The sequence below is a fragment of the Rhinolophus sinicus genome, chromosome 17, assembly GCF_057876585.1.
Source record: "Rhinolophus sinicus isolate RSI-liver-muscle chromosome 17, RSI-T2T, whole genome shotgun sequence".
Lineage (NCBI taxonomy): Eukaryota > Metazoa > Chordata > Mammalia > Chiroptera > Rhinolophidae > Rhinolophus > Rhinolophus sinicus.
The window spans coordinates 203388865-203413113 of NC_142517.1; the positions used below are offsets into that span (position 1 = coordinate 203388865).

The 24249-nt window shown below is 40.5% G+C and overlaps 1 protein-coding gene across 4 annotated transcripts in view; it reads left to right on the plus strand.

The window, feature by feature from the left end:
• RHBDD1 (rhomboid domain containing 1) overlaps positions 1-24249 on the plus strand; it is a 112476-nt gene that overhangs the window by 55468 nt on the left and 32759 nt on the right. For 2 of the 4 annotated variants that reach the window (XM_019736620.3, XM_019736621.3), the window contains exons 4-6: positions 559-647; positions 4258-4314; positions 11675-11854. In XM_019736620.3, the coding sequence (XP_019592179.3) occupies positions 559-647; positions 4258-4314; positions 11675-11854 (326 nt within the window). The remainder of the gene's footprint in view (positions 1-558; positions 648-4257; positions 4315-11674; positions 11855-24249) is intronic. The other 2 variants (XM_088794579.1, XM_019736622.3) reach the window with 2 other exon arrangements.

A 24249-nucleotide genomic window follows, 5' to 3' on the forward strand; every position in this document is an offset into this window, starting at 1 on the left:
ACATTGTTGTTTCTTTTTGCACAGCGACTGAAAGATGCATATAAAGATGACTTGCGAGGGAGGGGACTGTGGGGGAGGCATGTGGACATCTCAATCCTTTCTGCTGAGTTTCTCTTGCTCTCTGCTTTGCTAGTCAGTGATGTATAAAAATGCAGTTATCTACTCTGCTGTGAACACAGATAGATACCATTCTCACAATGGCTGGATAAACTGATGCCATTTAGGTTTTGTGATAAGAGCAGCAGAGAAAAACTGGAAGAAACATAATGGGTTGTCTTGACAAAATGCTTCTGCTGCTCTGAGGGAGCCAAGCCTCTTTCCTTGGTCAAGGAAGGATGGTGCATTTTAAACACATGGTGGTGGTTACTCATTGTACTGTTTTCTTAAGGTAGGAAATGTTGTTCTTTGGACTGAGTTAAATGCTGCTCCGCATAAAAGATGTGATGTGGAACAAAGCCTGCAGACTGTGACTAATTGACATGCACTGGGCTAATGAGAAGACAGAATGTCTCTAATCAGCAGCAGAACAAACACTCACAGAGTCCCCTTCTCTCTCAGGACTTCCTTCGCCGGGCATCTGGCCGGGATTCTTGTTGGACTCCTGTACACTCACGGGCCGCTGAAGAAAATCATGGAAACATGTGCAGGTACAAACAAAACACCTTGGGCATGACAACAACGTGAAAGTTCATCTTAATTTTAATGGGAACAGAAGCAACCCCAACGTACCCCGTGGTTCCGCTTAGGAATTCCCTAATCGTCTCTTTTCAAGCCAAGAGGTGAAACAGCCGGTGCAGCTTCTCACACTGCTCCAAGGAGGCTGCAGACCCAAAGTTTAAACCTGAGGCTCTCTTAGTGAACAAATCGCAGTATATATGTATACCCTCAGCCTTCATGCAACTCACAGAAAACCACGATTTCCGTGAAAAGGCAGAGAACTAAAGCGAATTTAAAGTGATGCATTATTCTGTAATATTCCATGAATTCACATATGTGCAAGGCAAAGTTAAAAAAGAAAAATCTGTACTGAAGTTCAAGGCCAGTATTTTAAAGAAATCAGAATGACCATTAGGTCCTTGGGGGGAGAGACCTACATTTATGCATGGCCAAGCCAAGTCTGTTACTGCTTAAAGGTTGGCTCTTGCTTTTTAATTTTTGTTTTGTTGTGTCTTGCTTTTCATTTCCTTCAAATTAATACTCAATGAAAATACTTTTATTTAGAACTATATGGATTTTTTTAGACCTCAATTTAAAATCTATACTGGTTTTGACTTATAAGGAAACTATTTTGCAAATACTTGTGTTATAGACCATGTGCGTTCCAATATTTCATCTTTTATTCCTGGGAAATCTCCTGAGACTATTTTACCTTTTCTTGAACCATAAATAATTTGTTTTCACAGTTTGTGCCGATGACTGGTATTCTTGGGAATCATGTAATATTCACGATACTAGAAAGCTTCATTAGCAGGTTGTGTTCACTTTTGGATGATTTTTACGGCTATGTCTCATCTAAGCAGAGTCCCATTTCCCTATACTTGCTTATTACTGTGTTTCCAGTGTGTGTGTTTGGAAGAGGCCACGGGAGCTTCATTTATTGAAAATTCCAGATTTATTACAGTTTTGATACAACTTAATAATGGAAATTGAGTGATGAGCTTTGTTGCCCAAATGCTCTTAGTATTGATAAAGGAAAAATAACGATTCTTGGGAGTTTAATGTTTTGTCTCATTTTTCTATGTGTGTCTGAAGATTAAGTACTTAGTAAAGCTTTCTGCAGCTATATTACAAACTTTAGGCAAGTATTTTGTTTTCATAGAGGATTTCCCCCACAATTAGAATATTTAAAATCTTTGTTTTAGTTTTCCTTCCTAAAACCGTGCCTTTTTTCCATGGAGACTTATTTTTACATCATTCTATTTTCAAAGTAACATCATAGAAAATTAAATACTAAAAGTTGAAACAAACATTCAGTGCTATTTACAAATAGCCTGCAATCTCTGTGCCTTTTTCGCCGGTGAAACCGGAGAAAGATCTAGAGTGATCTGAGAATTGAGGTGACACAGGAGCCCCGTGGAAAATAACCAAGCACGTGAAGGCCGCTGTCTGCTAACTCCTGGAAGCGGAGCCTCACACGGAAGGCGTGCCCTGGGGCTCCCCCCACTGTCCGTGCGTTCAGTAGTGCTCGTCCTGCAGCCCTTTAAGGGGAAAGGCCCTTGGGAAGAGTGACTAACAGTCTTGTTGGGGACAAGTGCTGTGTATCTCCACTTGGACAGAGGCCTCAAAGCTCAAGCATGGTACCTTTGAGCAAAGACCATCTGATGTCAACAGGAACCTTTAAGGATCATCAGAGAGTGTAAGTTGGAGTTTCATTGTTCCCCACACGTTTTTCCCTTGGGGGCTAGTCCCAAACAAAAGAGAGTTTATTTTAACAATTGTTTAGAAATCATTTGAAACGACCTTGGACTTTGTTATAAAGAACCTCCCAATTGTTGGAAAGATGAGCAGTTAAAACCTTGTGGCTATTCTGTTCCATTGGTCCATGGGTCTGTTTTTATGCCAGTACCGTACTGTTTTGATTTGTATGGTTTTGTAATAGTTTGAAATCAGGAAGTGTTACAATGGCTATTTTAAAAAAGACAAGAGATAATGAGTGTTTGTGAGGATGTGGAGAATAGGGAGCCCTGGTACCCTGTTGGTGGGTATGTAACTGGGTACAGCCATTGTGGGAAAAGAGGATGGAGGTTCTTCAAAAAAATTAAAACTAGAACTGCCATCTGATCCAGCAATTCTGCTTCTAAGTATACATCCAAAGGAAATGAAATCAGTATCTCAAAGAGACATCTTCACTCCCATGGTCATTACAGTGTCATTCATAATAGCCAAGATATGGAAACAACCTAAGTGTCTGTCGATGGATGAATGGATAAAGAAAATATGAGATACACACACACACACTCACACACACACACACACACACACACACACACACACACACACACACAGAATATTATTCAGCCATAAAAAGAAGGAAATCCTGCTATTTGCAACAAAACAGATGAGCCTAGGGGCTGGACCGGTGGCTCAGGCGGTTAGAGCTCCATGCTCCTAACTCCAAAGGCTGCCAGTTCAATTCCCACATGGGCCAGTGGGCTCTCAACCACAAGGTTGCCAGTTCAATTCCTCGAGTCCCGCAAGGGATGGTGGGCAGCGCCCCCTGCAACTAAGATTGAACACGGCACCTTGAGCTGAGCTGCCTCCCAGATGGCTCATTTGGTTGGAGTGCATCCTCTCAACCACAAGGTTGCTGGTTCGACTACCGCAAGGGATGGTGGGCTGTGCCCGCTGCAACTAGCAACGGCAACTGGACCTGGAGCTGAGCTGTGCCCTCCACAACTAAGACTGAAAGGACAACAACTTGACTTGGAAAAAAGTCCTGGAAGTACATACTGTTTCCCAATAAAGTCTTGTTCCCCTTCCCCAGTGAAATCTTTAAAAAAAAAAAAGAAAAAACAGATGAGCCTAGACATTATGCTAAGTGAAATAAACCAGGCAGAGAAAGACAAATACTGTATGATCTTATATGTAGAATCTAAAAAAGTCAAACTCATAGAACCAGAAAGTAAAACAGCTGGCGGAAATGGGGCGATGTTGGTTAAAGGGTACAAACTTCCAGGTATAAGACGAGTAGGTTCTGTGGATCTGGTATACAGCATTCTGACTGTAGTTAATACTGTATTATATACTTGAAATTTACTGAGAGAGACCTTGAGAATTCTCACACACACACACACAGATGTCAACAGAGGTGATGTGTTTATTAACTTGATTGTGGTAATCATTTCGTGATGTATATGTATATTAAATCATCACATGTACAGCTTTTAAAGAATCACATTGTACAACCTAAGTACTGTGTTTCCCCAAAAATAATACCTAGCCGGATAGTCAGCTCTAATGCGTCTTTTGGAGCAAAAATTAATACGAGACCTGGTATTATATTGTATCGTATTATATCATATTATATCATATTATATTATATTATATTGTGTAAAACCTGATCTTATAGTAAAATAGTACCGGGTCTTATATTAATTTTTGCTCCAAAAGACGCATTAGAGCTGATTGTCCGGCGAGGTCTTATTTTCAGGGAAACACGGTATATACAATTTTTACTTGTCAATCATACCTCAGTAAAACGGGGGTGGGGGGGGACCTTATGGCTGCAATTAAAATGTTTGTTTTCTTTATATTTAGGCTTTTTTCCCTCCAATATTGGTTACCCAAGACAGCAGTACTACTTTAATAATACAGGTAAGCACTTTATTTCATCTAATAGGTTTAAAAATTGTAACATTTGCCACTGTAGAGCACTTTAAAGTCATGCTAGTTTATGCTGTTGTAGAGTAGTCCACACGTTATGTAGGTGTGCTTCTAATGTGCCTGACAGCTCTATGGAGGCATAGCATAGGGAGCGTGTTTGGGCGGGTTGGTAGGGAAGGCCAGGAGAGGAGATAACTCTTAACTGAAAATATTGTATGATAAGTATCAGGTCTCTCAGACATGTTAGATTCATACTAGACCTAGGTCCCTTTATTCTAAGCCTAAGAAACGCTCTGCGACTAAGTGTTAGAAGGTTGCTTCAGACACACAGTTCTCTCTAGGCCACCCCAACTATGTATTCAGGAAGAATCATGCGTATCCTAAGAGGCTAACACAGGCATTCCTCTAATAGTTAATACCACGTGATTTTCTAGATGTCTGTGTAAACAGGTAGAAAGGACTTCCTGTTAAAAGCATCTGACCTGTTTTAGGCTAAGGCTCTCACATTCCAGCTTGCCAAATGAGAATCACTGTAGCTAATTCTGGGGTCTGCAATCTTTTATGTAAAGGGCCAGATAGCTGATGTTTTAGATTCTAAGGGCTTTGTTGGCCATATGGTCTCTGTCACAACTAGTGAGCCTGCCGTTGTAGCATGAAAGCAGCCATAGACAATTCACAAACAAATGGGTGTAGCTGTGTTCCAATAAAAACTTATTAGCAAAAAGTAGGCAGTAAGTTGGATTTGCACCATAAGTTGTAGCTTTTTGACCCCTGGCTTATAGCCTCCATTTCTCTCCTCATTATAGTCATGTTTTTCTTTAAATCAGGAGCGTAGTTACAATAGCTGTCTATAATAAAGTCCCTGACTGCTAATTCTGTTCCCTCTCTCTCTCTCTCGCTTTCTCTCTCTCTCTCTAAATACACATATATCTATATCTATCTGTATTTCATTAGATTGATTTTCCTCTTGGTTGTGGGTTACAATTTTTTCTTATCTAGTAAGCTGTGATTGGATGCTAGACATTATGTATTTTGTGGTGTTGAATTCTAAGTTTTATCTTCTTTTCAAGAAAACTAGACTTTGTTCTGGCGTAACACAGTTACATTTCTTGATGATTAGTTTGATCCTTCTGGGGCTTGTTTTTAAATTCTTTCGGGTAGATCTAAAGTAACTTTTATTCTAGGGTTAAGTGTGTACTGCTGCTGAGGTGCTACGTTTCTGGGCTCGCTCCTGAATGCCATTTGTCCAGCAAGAACTCTCTCCTCTGGCAGTTGGAATGCAGAGGTCTCCCAGCTCTGGGAACTGGTCAGCTTACAGGTCTCTGGCATTCTTTGCCTGGACTCATGGAATTTCACCTATGCACACATGGCTTAATACTCAGCAAAATCTCCAGCGGACTCCATGCAGATTACTGGAGGTTTCTGTGCTATCCACATAGTTTTCTGCTTTGCTGTCTGTCCTCTGCCTGGCAGACTCCAGCTCTTAGGGAGCCCGCTACATCTGCTTCTCTTCTCCGTCCCCGCACCACCATCTGCAAGGTGCCTCCAGGCTCCTTCCTTTCTTTCCCTTAAGGTTCAAAATCCTGTAATGCCTGGGATCCAATGTCTGGAAACATTTGTTTCATATATTTTCTGCAGTCTTCTACTTGGTTATGGCGGGAGGGCTAGTCCAGTCTCAGTTGCTTCTTCCTAGCAGAAGCAGGCGTCCATGGAGCAGTTTTCACGTAGTGCACTCACCCTGCTCAGCCTGAGGGGGAGGGGAGGGTTGCAGTTATTGGAGGCTCTCCACAGGAAGTGGGGTGCTTGTCTTGATGAATGAGTAGAAGTTAAGGAAAGCAATGAAAGGAAAGGCCCCTTTATGAAAAGGCCTGTTTGGAATTATCCAGAATGGGCTGGGGTGCTGCTGAAGGATTTAATCAGTGGGGCGATACTATTGGAGTTACATTCAAGCCGATGTTTTTGATGCAGTTCTAAAGTCTGGGATCATGACTATCCATCCTGGCTGTCTGTATGAATCACCTGAGAAGCTTTTGCGATTTCTCCGTTTCTGGAATTCACCCCCGACCAACTAAATCAGAATAAAGATAGAGACAGGACCTTGGACCTGTTTTTTTTAAATGCTTCCTGGGTGACACTGATGGGATAGGTAACAAAAATCATAGGCTTATATGATTGAGGTTACATAGGCTTCGGAACCACCGCTGCCCCAAGGAGAGGCTTCATTTCTGAGGCTTCGCGAGCTGGTGACTTGGATGCTTCAACTCCTAGAAATGTGGTCTTGGTGCAGGAGAGGCTCAGTTGCTGGACAATGTCAGCTCACCTGCTGCTTTGTCTGGACTCACCTGAAGAGAGGAGGTGCGATGATTGGTTAGACAACGCTGATAAATACAGCTGACCCTTGAATGACACAGACTTGAGCTGTGCAGGTCCACTTATACGTGGATTTTTACAATAACTATGTACAGTACTATAAATATATTCTCTCTTCCTGATGAGTTACTTAATAACATTTTCTTTTCTCCAACTTTATTGTTAGCATGCAGTGTATAATACATGTAACACACAAAATATGTGTTATTCGACTGTTTGTGTTATTGGTAAGATTGCCAGTCGACAGTAGGCTATGAGTAAGTTTCTGAGGAAACAAAAGTTACACACAAAAATTTCAACTTCCCCGGGGGGTCAGAGCCCCTAACCTCCGCATTGTTCAAAGGCCAACTGTATAGTTATTTGGAGGGCATTGGGTCTTTTTGGTTGTTGGCTACAGGGAACAGTTTACACTGACTTAAGTATAAGAGCTTTATTGACCTAGGTGACTAGAAAGAGTCGGTTGGATGGGAAGACCATTTGGGTTCTATCTCCCATGGTGATTTCTCTCTTCCTCCTGGCTTTGTTCTCTCCACTAGACAGGGGACATGGCCTCTAACACCATGAGGTTGCTAGAGTGAAAGGGGCTTCTCTCCTGGTTCATTGTTTTAAATTCCCAAAACAAACAGGGTTGTTCCTCTGGACAAAGAGAAATAAGAACAGACTTGTACACAGCTTAGACTCTCATAGGTTACCTTGTGTGACAGCTGGGAAATGGAGGTTTAGAAATGTTAAATAATTTGGCTAATGTCATGCAGATTGTTAAGTGATGGAATTAGGACTAAAAATGCAAGTCACTGATTCCTAGCCCCTGCTTTTTCTGGTGGCCAAGGATACGCGACGGGCTTTCTGCTCATTTAACCTTCAAAACTGGTCTGTTCCCCTTATTGTATTTTCTCTCCCCTCCCCCCTTTGCATTTATTTTAAAAAAGGGGTGGGGGAAACCTGCTCCTTTCTTCCTTGATATGCTAGCGGCATAAGCACAGCAGACACACAGACCATGGAATTGAAGGCAAAATAAAAGCCCTTTTACCTTCCTTATCCCCTGTAAGATTACCATATTTATACTCCTTCCTCTGAAGTGATTGGATTTCTTCAAAGGCAAAGCTACAGAAGACCAGGTGGCCATGCTAATGGTCATCTAGGGAACTTTTATGAGAGCATATGTATCTCTTACAAATAATGATTTATTCTTAATATGGCGGTCCTTAGCCGGAAAAGTCTTTATAGGTCAAAGAACCTCATGAATGTTTAAAAAGCTGTTCCCAATTTTTCTAATCTTGGTAGTGTTTCTTGATCTCTTTTGCCATGAAGTCCTGGTATGTGTATAAGGAACAGATGGAGTAGTTAATAGAATAATGATAACCAGAATTTCTTTTACTACAGAGCCAAAGTATATAGCTACAAAAGAATATTAAACTAGCATTCATCGCAGGATATAATTTAAACTTATTTATCTTAAGTGTTTGATTGTTAGGTTTTTCTAGCCATGTTTATTACGAAGATTTAAAAATATCTGATTGGGCCAGTGGAACAGCTGCAGAAAATTTTTGGTCCTAGGAGACCTGTTCTCATTATAAGAGATATGGATGGGATTTTTGGTCTTGTTGATGATTTATGACTAATGATATAGAACCTTTAACCACAAGAGTCTCTTTGACTTAAGGCACTAAAACTTTCCCTTTCTCTCCCCCCATGTTTTGTCTGACAAGTACCAAATTAGATTTTATAATATTCAGATGTTTAGAGTTGTAGACTTTATTTCATTAAGGCACTGCCGGGTTGTTGTTGTTGTTTTAAGAAATAACATAAAGAAAAATGTTATTCTAGATCAAAAAAATGTTGCCTCAAATTATAGCAAATTTACCTGGAAATTACAATTCTATAGATGTCTGTGGCATTTCTGGTATGTGTATAGACAGGTTGCCTCTGCTATCTGTATAGACAGGAGCTTTTGGGTTATTTGGATTTCAAATTAGCTGAACATTTTCGAGGATGGGTGGGTACAAGTGCTATTTAGACCTTCTGTAGCAGAACGACTTTCCACAGGGGTTTGAAAGCGGTAATGAACCATATGGGAAAGTGCCCAATATGCTTTTTTGCTGCAATGAAATAATTGGCACTCTGAGGGAATTGGGCAGTCTGTATTCAAGGATTGCTGAAGTGTCCCATGGTATAAAGTGACTTATCCATAGATATTCTATTATGCTTTGGAATAGTTCCCCCTCTCCTTTGTTCTTTGTGAAGTAGATGTATTGATTGTGTTTCGACCATTTGCCCTTATATGAAAGTTGTCTTTTTTGGGAGGGTGGAGTGAGAAGTATAGAAAGCAAGATTTGTAGCAGTGCCACAGTCTGCTTCATTCTCAGGATATGAAACTTGGTGGTGGGTATTCTCCAACACAGCAGTGGGAGCTGAGTTTTCTGATAGTTCTGTTGAGTGGAGACCAATTTGGGGAAGGGAATCCATATTTAAAATTGCATTCAGGTCCCACTTCAGTCCTAAACCATTGTGAGGATTTGGGAAATTTGCTTATATCCTTCTCCTGTTTTCAATATCATAATGTTAATATTCTGACATGGGAAACATGAGAGAAAATGTAGACGTTGGGTAATTGGAAGTATTTAGTAAATCCCCACTAATTTTTACTATGTTAGGAGCAAAGCTTGTTGAAATTAGCCTCCCAAAACTTTTACAATTTTATTTAATGTTTATTTAAATCATTTATTTTTGTGACTTCCAAGGACATTTGGTAAAATAGTACTAAGATACAAGACTATTGTATTAATAAGAGTAGACAGAGGCTCTAAATAGATATTTCTCCAAAGAAGATATACAAATGGCCAATAAGCACAGGAAAAGACACTAGTTATCAAAACCATAGTGAGGTACCACTTAACATTCACAAGGATGGCTATAATTAAAAAGACAAATAACAAGTGATGGTGAGCGTGTGGAGATATCTGAACCCATATACATTGCTGTGTGAATGTCAAATGGTGCAACCGCTTTGGAAAACATTTTGGCAGTTTCAGGTTGGTTAAACAGAGTTACCATATGACCCACCAATTACACTCCTGGGTGTGTACCAAGAGAAATGAAAACGTGTCCACACAAAAACTTGTACGCAAATGTTTATAGCAGCATTATTTACAATAGTCAAAAGGTAGAAAGAACACAAATGTCTATCAACTGATGAGTGAATAAACCAAATGTAGTATATTCATACAATGGAATATTATTTGGCCACGAAAAGGAATGAAGTCCTGATTGGTTCATGGGTGAACTTTGAAAACATTATGCTAAATGAAATAAACCAGACACAAAATACCACATATATGATTCAATTTATGTAATTGTCCAGAATTGGCATAGCTGTAGAAACAGAAAGTAGATTAGTGGTTACTTACGGCTGGAGGGGAGTAGGAGGGGGGTTAATAGCTAATAAAGGCTACAGGTTTCTTTTTTGGGGGTGATGAAAATGTCCTAAAATTATTGTGATGGCACAATTCCATGAATATGCTAAAAGCCACTGAGTTATACACTTTAAATTGGTGAATTGTACAGGATATCAGTTACATCTCGATAAAGCAGCTATAAAAACAAGTAATAGACACAAATACATGACAAATATTCATATAAACACGTATAATTACAGTGTATTATCAGCTGAAACTAGATCAGTGTGTTTTATTGCCATTTCATTGTTTATATAGAAATAAAAACTTTTAGAGTACCTGAAAATTCTTATCAGAAATAAACTGTTTTCTTCTCAATCTTGTATATTAGGAAAGCATTTTATTCATAACCAACACAAAAGTAAATTTTAAAACAGCCTCAAGACCAATTATCAAAAATCCTGAGTATGAAATCTCAGTTTACCAGATTCTACCCTATAGTGTTCCTCTTTTTGGCTTGATTGTGTTTTTTCCTATATTCTTATTAAAGCAGAAAGAAGCTTAAACTCAGGCATATGCTGTCATGTTGATTGATCTGGTGACATATGACATGACAATACTCATAGTAAACGGTAGGAATTTTCATCAACAACAAAAAACATGTTAAACATTTGAAACATCATTTTCAAAGGGTATGAAAGAAGGGAAACAAATTAAACAGACTATTAACTTCTCTCCCATTACACCAGAATGAGATTGGTAATCTGCTATGGGGAAAAATAATCTCTTCCAAACAAATTCCATGAAAGTGGGTGATTAAAAAAAACAGAAGGAGTAAACTCAAAGTGACTTGAAAAGATGAATGGAAATACCTTGCAAAAGTGAACGTTGCTCTACAAGTGACCTTTATTAATGTGGTATCTAAGTTCCGTGTGGTATCTAAGTCTGGTACTTAATGACCTGGTTGTCTCTTCTCTCCTTCTACCTAGTGACCAATTTCTTAAAAGTACTGTTAATAGAAATGATGAACTCCGATATAGAATTATAATGACAGAGACGTTGGCTTGTATATCTCAGCATAGTTATTATTGCCCTAAGTATCATACTCAGCACAGAAATCCGTAGTATACGTATTAAATATCTATCTGTCGTTATATGGAGCCACTGGACAGTAAGGCTTTATCAACTATCGTTTCAACTGTTCCCTTGATTCCAGTCAGAATGTCGCTGAAAATACTCCAAGTATTACGTAGCTCTAAGCTGGAATAATCTGTTTACATGTGAAGAGCCCATTCCAGTCCCCTCTCCAGCACCACTGACTACCTTCTAAATTAATATCTTCTTCCTCTTCCTCACATAAAGCCTCCCACATATCCGGCCCCATGTGAAGCCCTGTGGCTACAACGGTGACAAGGCAATCACTGCCCACCCTCCTGGAGGAATTCTCCATTTGTCATCTTTTCTTATTTTGAGGATTATTAATATACTGAAAATAATGACATGAGTCCTTGTCTTTGCTGACAAAATAGGAAGTATGAAAAGAGCAGTCCATGGCAGTGTCTATAACCTTTCTATCGTGCCCCTAGGTTACTCTGGGTCTCAGGATTATTACCCGTATGGCAGGCCAGGCCAGCACGCAGAGGCTCCCGGGAACTACGACGCATACACAGCAGGACTGAGTGAGGAGGAGCAGCTGGAGAGAGCGCTACGCGCCAGCCTCAGGGACCGCGCCAGCCTCAGGGACCGCGCCAGCCTCGGGGACCGAGGTAGGAGGCTGCGGCCTTCCCGCTCCTCACGCATACTTCACAGGGTGGGTGGGCTGCGAAAGGATGGTTTGCAGCAAAGTAAACTTTAAATCGTTTATAAAAAAGGATATGTAGGTGAAAAGATGTGTGCAGATTGTGATTACAGAGAATGCGGTGTGATGCCGTGTTTCCAGCAGCCAAGCTAACAAGGTGCCAGACGATGCTTGTATCGTTAAAGGGCTTCTTGTCAGAACTTCTGCACTCAGTGCTTTGGTATTCAGGTCAAGAAACTTAAAACACAAATCATTAGGTGCATGAAAAAGGGGGTTTACTTTGGGATTCATGTCTGAAAAGCAGCCCGGAGGTCACCGTCTGTCAGTATCGCCCACAGACCTTCCTGAAAATCCCCTGGACAGCTTGATAAGAATTCGAACTCAGATTTCCACCCAGACCTCCTGAACCAATCTCTCTGCAGGGAGAGCCTAGGAATTTGTATTTTTAACTGGTTTTCCAGGCATCTTGTACATGTTTTACAAACCGATGTATGGAAACCACTGCATTTTGTGATCTTTTTTTCTGGGTTTGGCTTATGAGTTACTGTTCTTATTGTTTTAGTAGTAGTGACTAAAATCATCTGTTTGTTGAATAAGCATTTATTAAGGTCATATTGTTAGGTATAGTAGGGATACAGAGAGGTAAGAGATAGACACTGCCCACAAGAGGTCACCATGTCTGGTAGGGGGATGCCTGCTGGATGCCATTATGTAGAGGCTCAGGCGAAGGGCCGGAGGCAGTCAGAGGGGTGAGTATTTCCTAACTAGAACTGTCGATTTCACAGAGGAGATGGCATTTGAGTTGCATTTAAGAATGTGTAGGGTTTGCAGAGATGTGGAAGGGCTTTCCAGGCAGGAGTCAATATCCACACAGACACAGAAGTAAGGGACATGGTGAACCAGCCGTCACATTTGAACAGAGCTTTAAGAGGACAAGGGGAAGCCGAGTGGGAAGTGAGGCTGGGGCCTGGTCACAGAGGCCCTACGATTACACAGGCCAAGTGGAGAGTGGATCGGTGTCTGGGGTAAATGCCAGTAGAGTTCTGCCTGTGGGGTGATGTGATCAGAGCTGTTTTATGAACCTGGCAGCAGTCCTTCTGCAAACAGGACTAAGCACCTGCCAGGCGCTATGCTAGATGAGAGCAACACGTAAATTATGACAACTTGGTTCCTGACTGTAAGGAGTGCGGTCTTAGCAGCAGCAGTGTGCATGGAGGTGGGGAATGCCTCCAAGGGGAGACGAGTCAGAAGAGCATTGCAGCCTGAACAAGAAATGAAAGCCTACATTACGATGGTGGCAACGGGAAGTGGACAGGAAGAAGTAAATCAGTATTTCTCAGGTGAAGAGTCGCAGCACTGTGGTGTGTCAGTCATCTAACACTGGATAACAAATCACTGTAACAACACCCGTGGCTTAAAGCAATAAACATTTCTTCTTGCTCTGAGTATGTGAGTCAGGGGGGCCGGCTAACGTGATCTCAGCTGGTACACTCAGGTGCCCGCAGTGGTCAGCTGGGGCTGGCTGCCCCAGGACGGTTTCATTTACATGCCTGACTGACTGCTGTCTGAGGAGACGGTAGAGATTTGACCACACGTCACTCCTCGTCCAGCAGGCTAGCCCATTCTTGTTCACCAGGCGTCAGTGCAAGGTTCCAAGAGCTTGTGGAAACGAGCAAGGGTCTTGCTGGTGCATCGTCAGTTCCACTGTATCTTGTTACCAAAAGAAGTCAAGACGAGCCCAGAGCCATGGGATGTGGAAATAGACCCCACCTCTTGGTGGGAGGGGCTGCAAAGTCACCCTGCAAAGAGCGTGGGTAGAAGGGGAGGTGGACACTTGCAGCCGTCCTTGCAGTCGCTGCATCACACGTAGTCAGAGGACTGCCAGTATCACAATCACCAGAAGCATCCGTAGCCTTGCGATCCTGAGCCCGGGCAGCAGGGCCCCGGAGCCTGTATTTCAACAGATTCTCATGCTTATTCCTATTCACGCAGGAGTTTAATCACTACCAGGCCAGACATGAAATACTATGGGACCGGTGGGTCAGGGCAAAGCTACTGAGCATGGACTTCGTCTAAAACCTTATTCAGGACCACAAAGCACCGCACAAGGGAATTTTTGGAAGTGATGGATCTGTTCTGTGTCTGGGTTGTTGTAGTAGATACACAGCTCTTTGCATTTGTCGAAACTCATTTACTGGACTCCACAAAGTACGTTGTACTATAAAGAAATGTTAAAAGAGGTAAATAAAAATTAACAGGAAACCCAATGAAATAACTGATAGTCTTGCAAAGATCCTCAGAAGGTTGCTGACAAACAGTATATCCACACAGTGATGTAAAACCACCTCCTAGAGGACGTGCCAGTAGCAACAGGAAAACGAACCTTTGCAGCAGAGCGATTTGGCCGTCACTACCTGAACCCGCTGATGAAAACAGTAGTATTATTAGTTGTGTCGTTGTGTCTCCTGATATGAGCATCACCTCTGACAAGTTCGTGCTAAAACTGGCTGCCCTGACTTTGTCTTCAATGTCAGTATAAGGGTCAATATACAGGAAATACATGGAATAGAGGAACAAGCTGAATAACACCATGGAGAAATAACCAGACAAACCGTGGGATGTCTACCATTCAATGAGACTTTTCTCTGTAAAGAAAAAAAAAAGTATAGAAAAAAAGCAGAATGTGCTTTCATAGTAAAAGGAAATAACCTTGAAAAACATGAGAACCTTGAAAAACTGCGTTTATACATTTTTTTGAGGAAGCTGGAAAATTTTGTATTTGGGCTAGATATTAGGTGTTAGTAGGGATGTAATCTAACTTTATTTGATGTGACAGTGGTATTACAGAGAAGTAGCAGAATATCCCTTATTCTTGGGAGATACACAGTGAAGTATTTAGAAGCAAAATGATGTGATGTCTGCAGCCTGCTTTCAAAGGTCACCCAGAACAACTCTGTCCCCTCTCTTCTTCCTCTTTCTGTCTCTCACTCCCCTCTCCACAAGTTCCACATTTGAATAAATTTGGGAAACACTGCAAACTCTACCCTCCCTAAGATCTAGGATGACACCAGTATACTGACACTTAGCTCTGCAGTTAAGAAACCAATTTATCAAATTAATACTTCCAAATGAGTTTGACCACAGAACTGTATTGCCAGTGAATGATTTTAAGAGCATGTGGAACTAGGTCCAAGGAAACTGATCTAAGGAGACTCCTTGAAGTGCATTATACAGTAACTGGTGACAGCGAAGGAAGTAGCTTTACAAATTGTTTACATTAATTTTCATTTTATTTTCCTTGAAACACTTTGTGCTTGTCTTATTAACAATGGGAAACCAAGGAGGCATTTTTAAAAGGTTTTTTTAAATTATTTATTAGCCTTTTTTTTTCTTATGGACAAGTACTTGGTTTGAGTTTATTTCATAAAATTCTGACCACGTAGCACATGTTATTTTGTACCTCACTTTGTTGATTCAATATTGTGTTGTAATCATATTTTCACACAACTAAATTTCTGAACATATGGATCCTTCATATATTTTCTTAGATTTCTACCTAAGTAGTTCTTCTCTTTTTTTCCTAAAGTGAGAAATATGCTATTATAAATAGTACTTGTAAAAAAAATTCTGTATTTCTTGAGATTATTATATATTCTTTCTTTATTGATATACTAAACTATTCTGATTTTCAAAGTCGAAGCAGGTTTGTATTCCCAGGTTAAATCTCACTCTCACCTGGTTGTGATACCTTATGGTCCATCCTGGTGACGATGCCGCGTGCACCTGGAAAGAATGTGAATTCTGCTCTGTTTGGGTGGGGTGTTCTACATTTGCTAATTAAATAAAACTCAGTCGAGAGTGTTTCTCAGGTCTTGTGCATCCTACTCATTGTCCGTCTACGTTCCATTGAATACTGTGAGTAGTTTGGATTACACAGAATTGCTGTAATATTGAATACATATTGTTGCTATGGGTCCCCTCAGGGGGACACCGAAGACTTCACATTCCTCTAGTTTTACCTAGTTTTGGGGTGGGGGCTGATTTGCCAGAGTTTTTCTGTGTCTGCTTTAACTTCAATTTCAGGTCTTTTCTCTGCACCTGAACTTGGTTAAGTTCTCCGCCCCCTCTCTTGTCCCTTTCCCAATGGTCCATTGTTGTTTCTTGTTACTCTGTCCTTTTTAGTCTGGTGGTGGGAGGCAAGTAGGGGGTTTGCTCTGATTTTTTTTTTTCCATCTAGTATTTATATTCTCTTCCTATATAGGGTAAGCTAAGATTTAAAAAAATTATATTATATTATATTATTATATTATAATATATATTATTATATTATATTAGGTTCAGGTGTACAACATAGTGATTTCACATGAAACCTTAGTCTTAGGCAGCCCCGTGTCCCTTGGTTTGGAGGTGTGGCCTTCTCGGGGTTCTTGCCTCTCCCCCAGGTTTAGAGATTGTTTTTGTTTTGTTTTGTTTTGTTTTGTTTTGTTTTGTTTTGTCTTTCTCTCAGGCATTTAAGGCTTTTGTTCCATAAAAACGGTAAGAGAGAAGGGTCTAGCCAGCCTTTCCTACAAACCTTTCCTATGATGGCTGCTGTTCTTTCCCCAGGACTACAGCAGGAATGACAAAAGACACTTTCCCTGGACTCTCACCTGTCTTTTTTGTGAGGATCACGTGGGATCCTGAGAAGAGCTGAAAGTGGATGTGAATTCCTTTATATTGCAGCCCCCAATATATTCTGTGTTCCATAGTCTGAATATATTCTGTGTTCTCTTGCTAGCTCACACTTGAGCAATTTGTTGACAGTTTGGGCTAAATTCTTGTTATTAGCATCCTGCAGTCTGTCCTAGGAAAGCAGGTGCTCCTGTACCAGTTTAGACTTCTGCTTAATTGGTTGCCCTACTGCCTCACCTCTCTGATGGGTTCAGGAAAGTCCTCAGCTTGCAGATTGTCCAGCATTTTTGTTTATTATGAGGATGGGAGTGATACTTTTCCACTTTCTACATCCCTAGTGGAAGCTGGAAGCATTCCTTATTCTTCATTGGTGCTTGAATCTATCATTTCTAGTACATTTATTTGCTTTTTTTTTTTTAATAGAGATCTTTCCCTCGTGAAGTAGGTAGAATCTATCGTCCTTTTTAAAAAGGCTGGGTAAATGCTTAATTCTTTGATTCCCAGTTTTCAGAGTAAGAAGTTAGTGTAATAGTCAACCAATAATATTGAGATTCAAAAGGGCCAACTAATAGAAATTCATTGGGCAGGATGCCAGTTTCGCAAGAAACATCCAGAACCAGTTCATTTCAAACTGCTTCTTTAGTTAAATATATTAGAAGAGTAAATGAAAGAGTCAAGGTAGCGACTTTGTAACCTCAGATTTTGGTGTTGTCGTGTTTCTTATCAGTACCTGGCCATAATTACAAGTCCTAAAGCTCACGCTGGCAGTAATACTACCAAAGTAGCCTTTGCGGGAGAAACATCAAGTCCCTGTTACTTCAAGGGGCTTGCATCCCTACTGTTAACAGAAACCTTGTCTCGCCCTGTTGGCAGTCTCAGCCTTTATACAGGAGTCCAAGAGGCAGCTGAGACCACAATAATAGAAACATTTTGGAAAAGGGCCACCTCTTTCTCTGAGTCAAAAGGCAGATGCCAGCTCGCAACGTTCACTCACTGCATTTTCCTCTCCCTCCTCCCCCACATCCTTCCATGTATAATTAGTGCCTTTTTTTTTTTTTTTTTTTTTAAATAGCCTGCCACCAAGTTCAGCTGGTGGCTGGGTACAAAGCTGTGTCCTTTTCAATTTCTGTCTGCCAGCCTGGAGCATGTATGCTGGTGAAAGCTAGAAATCCTTACTGACACGTGGAGTAACTTTTGCTTCCCTTAGACCCTTCCGAAAGGCAAATGGCCCCAGTCACACTTGGCTCGCTTGGGCAAATCAAGCCGAGCTGTCATCCCCGTCCCCACACTGTATGGTCGGGGTTGCTGGTTAACTGTATGGGAAACTGGTGGGACAAACTACAAAGGTCTTGGCTTCAGAATGAAACTGGTTGCTGCTTTGTCTCTCAGTCTTTAGATGTTAAATTACCGGGGAAGCCATACTGGGGGAAAAGTATTTAGGTTTTGAGTTAATACCCAGTTCTTTTGTTAACAGATCATTTGACAATAATATGTTTGAATCCCATTTATAAGTATCACATGTTCATAGAGACCAATTAAGATACATTTTAAGTAAAAAGAGAGAGATAATTTATTTTAACTAAGTTGTACATTTTCTTTTTACTGAGGCGATACCAAGGTACATTAAAGCGCATTTGTCTTGTTTCTTAATTATCGTATAGAAATTTTTGAGAAAAATGGAATAAATCATGTTCATGTTGTTTTAACCTTTCATGATGTGGTACAATGAGAAAAGGATGGGAATTTCAGTGGCCTGAGTTTCAGTCCTGGTGTAACCGTTAGTTTTACCTGAGGTGTGAGTTACTGAATCTGACCGACCTTTGTTTTATTATTATTTGTTTAATAAGAAAAGAGTTGAATTGGGTACCCTTCAAAGTCTCTTCCTTTTCCATTATCCTGTGATAATGGACTGAGTAGGAGGGGTAGCGAGACAAAGATCGGTGTATATTGGGAAACGTCAGGAACACTGGTGTGTGATGTCTAGGTCTCAGGGCTTATGGAGAAAAGATCGTTTCTGGAAGTTCAATTCACATGACTCTCTGTGGCAGATCTAAATCAATAAATACATGGATTAGATAGTGTTATCTTATCCAATTGCTTAATTATATCACCCTCATTGGCCCGGTGCAGGCATAATGCAGCTGGCAGGTTTTAACATAATATGCATATATTCATGGCTGGCCTTGACTTCTCAGACACCTAGCAGGCCCAGACAGAGATGTGCAGTTCATTCTGTGCGACCACGTAACGTCCTTCTTTCTTTCTTTCTCTCTCTCTCTCTCTCTCTCTCTCTCTCTCTCTCTCTCTCTCTCTCTCTCATAATTTGGTGTGTTTTCCCCCAGGAAAACTTGCTATGTACTCAAAAAAGTACCATCTGCCAGATTGTCTAAAGCCAATTTCAGTTCCTTTTGATTTCTGGGTCTTACATCCTTATCTCTTTCTTGGAGAGTCTTGTTTCTGTGAGTCACGTTTGATATTCGAGGCTGTACCTAGTTGTGGAATTATGCACGTAAAGAAATACATGTATATACCTTTTCAGATCTGTGACACACAACATGTAAGTCTCCCAGCCAGGAAGGGAAGTGCTAATATGAGCGGGTCACAGTTCTGTTTAACTCCCTATTGGGAAGGGGCAGGCTTCTGTTTAGGTTTCACATTTAAAAATACTAACCGTAGCCCAGCCACTGCTAAAGTAATAAAATAAAAAATGGTACATGAAATGTAAATATATTTGGAAAATTGACATTAATAGTTACATGTGAAATAATTTATAATTTTCCCTCTGCCACCCACCCTCACAATCACCATTTATGGAAAGACATTATTCAGATACTAGTGAATAATTTAACAGTAAAAGTATAAACAGAATTCGAATTCCACCCACCATGTCCCCTCCATCCTCTTCCCCCCAACACGAACACTGATTTGGGGGCTGCCAGATCTAAAGCGTTTCAGAACTATTACCTTGCACACTTGTCACGCCACTCTGGGTCATTGTTCATTCTGTTACTCGGCAAATCTCTGCTGAGCTCCATGTGTGTGTCAGATGCTGTTGAGCATTGCAGCCTACAGAAGTGAGTAAATCTTGTTCTTTACTATCAAACTGAAAATATTATTCTTTTTGCTGAACAACAGGAGATTTAAGTACTTTACTTCAGTTAACCAATGTAGTAGCTCTAGAAAAGAGATATACTACCTTTTGAAATGAAATACTTAACCCATCTATGAGATTCTTTACTTCAGCAACCACGATTTCCTAAATTACGTAAGAATTTTATAGAATGTCAAGTTCACTAATCTCAGGTTATCGATATGTATAGTCAGTGTTTCATAACATCAGATTTAATTGGAGAATACTGATTAAGAAATTCTTTTTTCTATAAAATGTATTAATTTGGAAGAAAGATATCAAATAGTGCTTCCAACTTGCAATGGATGTTATATTAGTATTGATCAAACAATTGAGGGTGTGGAGAAGTTTCTATTCCCATGTATCTAGACTAAAATATGGAGCAAAACAAAATAGTATCTTTTTCTTTTTGAAGAAAAGGCCCAGACTGTTTAATAGACTCAGTAGTTGATATTTTCAGTGAATAAAATTTTCTTTTCTTTTTGTTTGAGCCTTTCTAATTCTTTTCTAAGCATTGTAAGAACACATCAAAAGTGTAGATAACATTTGTCATGGCTGTGTGTTGACATTTCTTCTTCTACTATGAGTTGCCATCTCTTTTGGTGTCCATAAGGATCCACACTATTGAGAGTATAAAGCACGTAACTGCAATTTAAATCACGCGGAGGGACGTATTACTGTAATCCTGTGCTTTATTTAAATTATTTTTAAAGTTGATGATGGAGAACAAGAGAAGGCAGTGCCATTTTCAAACAGAACTGTAATGTGCTGGCGCGGCTGAGGGCATCTTACCTGACACCTGATTTTACACAGTGAGGAAACAGACTTGAAGAAGTCCAGAGACTTACTATCCCATCACAATCTATATATATGCCTGCTAGCTATGGCTCCATTACTGTTGACGGTGTCCTGCCGTGTGAAATCGGTTGGGCTCCCCAGGTGTGAGGAGCCTGGGAGTCAGGACCTCCCTTGGAAGGGGCTAAATTGGCTAATCCTAGAGCAGAGCTGAACCCCGAGTGAGTTTCTGCATCAGCCTTCCGGGCTTGACTGCAGACGGCCTCTCAGCTTTCCCCTGCCCCCAGGGGCAGAGACCAGCTGACCTTTGGAGGTAAGGGAGACAGGCGATGACGTGTGAGAGGGCTCTGAGGTGTGTGTGCTAACACTTACGAGAGTGTGTGCTGTGATTGCTCTGAGGTTGTGCTTTCGTTTTGCCGTGAGAGTAGGCAACACCACTCCTTTTCTGGAAGACCTTTGTGAAGTCCAGCTGTCCCTCGGTGACCTGTGTCGAGGGTCTGAGACAGGTGATGACGGGTGCCTGAACTCGTTATTATGATTTTTTAGAATCTGAGTAGCATCCGTTGTTCTGGTTATAAAGGGGGAGGGCGGAATTTTTCTCTACCCTTCTAGGTCCTAACGGTTGGTCTAATAACTAAATCGACATGAGCAAGAACAAAAGAAAATAACCAAATTTAATTACATACGTATGTATGGGATCCCCACATATATGAAAGAGTCTGAGACCCCACATACATGAGAGATGCAGAGATAGAAGGTAAAATGAGGTCATATGACCTGAACTAAGGATGAGATAAGGCGTTAGGGGCTTCAGAGGGGAAGAAGGCCATTTACAGAATGGTGAGAAGAGCAGATATTTAGTAAGTAGAAGTTTATTTAGTAAGTAGACCTATCTGCCCTGTAGATAGGTCATGAAAAGTTATTTCTGGTGATGACTATTATTATGGGCAAGGCCCCAATTTAAATTCTTTAAGGGAGAAGTTAAAGTTTCTCACAAGCCCACAGGGTCTCGTTGCCTTCAGCTCAAAATAATCCATGTGCCAGAGTGGCATGTCTTGGGGGTGCCTGTTCTGAACCCCTTCAAATGCAATCCACTTTCACTGTAGAAAATATACATCAGCAAAAAGAAGACAAAAAAACAATTCTTAATCCCACCATCCAGAGAAAAATCACCTAACATTTGAGGTGGCCCCTTGCAGGTACCCATAATACAGGCACCAGAAGAAACCACTTTGAATGTTTTGGTAAAATTCTTTCTGGGTCAATCAGCGTACAGTGCCTCTTCCCTGGCGGTGACTATGCTGGAGGTTTGCATACCCACACAGAACCCCTACGATAAGCGTCTGTAATTATCTTCATTATTTTAGATTGTGAAACAGAGGCACAGAGAAATTAAGTGACTTGCCCAGGGTCCTATTCTAAGTGATTCACACCACAAAGGAAGGCCATACTTCTCTATTCTTTTGGCATCTTCCTGAATTCTGAACACTGAAAACTCTGAAGTGGATGTAGTCACTGCAGAACCGTCTAGCTAAATTTAGAAAGACTGTATTACATATAGATTAACAATATTTCTTTTACTATTGTCTTTCCCTGAATATGTATGATTGCCTAAGTTCTTTTGTTTTAAGCAAAAACTCCTCGCAGAAATTAAAAATTGTGAAATAAATCGTTTGTATAGGAAAAGAATGCCCTTCTTATACAAGAAGCCTGCGTCACAAATACCTCATAGACCACACCCCCCAAAAAATGTTTACTGTGGACAATCAGAAATAATTTACTGGTCTGTCGTTTGTTTCTACCAAAAATTGTAGCATGTAAGTTTGAAAACATTGTTTTCAATATGGACACATTACTGACATTTCAATTAAGGATGTTTACATTGTTAATTTAAATGGGACTCAATTTTTTTATTCAGTAGTTTTCCTTTTAGAAAGGAAATGATTTATAACAACAAAGAATAAATGTGCTTGCATCAAGCGTGCCTTGAGACATCAGAATTTTCCGCTGAGCTATTACACGTCATTCCAGCGACTTTGTTAATGGGAATTACTCACGTGAGAATTTTCATTGCTGTCTGCTCTGCCTCTTGAAGCAATCTCCATCATAGCTGCACACACTCTATTTTCCATTTTGTTGTGTTGTGTTGCTGGCGAGAAAAATCAAGAATCATGTTTGTTTCTATTTATTATAAAACCACAAATAGCTTTCAAAGTAGTCTAGTTTCATCACATGGCAGTTCTCCAAGGATTCAAAACTATTTATAATTCTTATGTACGTAGCTACGGAGAGCCAGATGTGAAAGTCATGCATAATATGTATTTACATATCTTCATGAATCTCAATTAGGGGCTAGACATCTTCCTGTGTCACGTCTGTGTTACTTAAATCGACTTTTGTTGTAAGGCAGGACCAGAATTGTGCAAAGTTAGTAAGATGGCTATAAATATTAAGCTGATGAAAATTGCATTGTGAGCATCTGCTTTAAAAAAAAATTGCAAATGGTCTAATTGTGCTGCAATAGGAGACCAGTTGAATAAGTCGTGATATAGAATAATACTCAGCCATTAACAAGACAGAGAAGGAAGTTCAAAGTGTGTCAGATGAGAAGCAGGGTACAGCAGTATTCTTAGTAGAAACTCATTTATTTTTGTAAGACCTAGGAAATACACAACTAAAAAGGTTGGAATTGTATTTAACAAAATGCCAGTCATCCTTATTTCTCAGGAATAAGGTGATGGTGACTTTCATTTTCTTGTTTTGGCGTAACTGCATTTTCTAAAATTTCTGCAAAATCATAATCGAACCTTTATAAAGAAAAAAATATTAAAAATAAACCTATGCTTTGCTCAAACATGTTCAGTATTAACCTTGCTCTTTGATGTTCTATGCAATCCCATCCCATCTGAGGCATCGAGTTGTTTTTAGAGAAATGCAGAGTGAAAACTACCTCGTGCAGTGGCCTCCAGCCTCCTCCACAGGCTGTTGACAGAGGGTCAGAGTGATGAGGGCGATGGAGCAGAACCGAGCATCCAAACCAGCCTCCCTCCACGTCCTGTGTCCCCTTTTCCCTTTAGCTCTTCCCCTTCTTCCCTTCTTATCTCTGCTTCATCCTGCAAGCAGCTGAAGTTAACATACTTCAGGTGAGAGGGCCAGCCGCTCCGGTTCGTGAGTGACTAGCTGTCCCTGGCTACTACACTGATATCTTTCCTACGGGTTCCAGAACACACTGGTTGGTATCTTAGTTGGAGGTCGCTTTAGCACACCATTTCAGAACCGTGGCACCAGGCAGCTCCATTTCACGTTCCAGTATACAAAATTGAAAGCTTTGTGCCCTTAAGACACGAGTCCTTTCATATCTGTTTCGTTTCATCTCAATGAGAGGTTTTGTGTGGTGGTTGGAACTCAGAGGTTTGGGTCTCCGAGGAGAGGAGGAGTCTGGCAGAGTTTCTGTGGAAGAGCATTTCTCTATTGCAAAATACAGCTTTGTGTGACTAGAAAACAACATGGGTTGACTCTTGAATCATTGCATTCAGGGTTCTTTACAAATCAACTGAAACAACCCAAAACCCCAGTAGGTTTTCATTTTAAGCTCAGTGAGGCTAACAGGAAACCGTTTGCTTTTGACTAGGGTGATGCTGAAGGTAAATGTAGCTGGTCCATGTACGTTACGGGAGATGACATGTTTAATAAGTGTCTTCTAGAAGGAGTGACATCTGCATAGAACACCTGCTGTCTTCATCATAGCTTTAAATAAGCTGCATCTG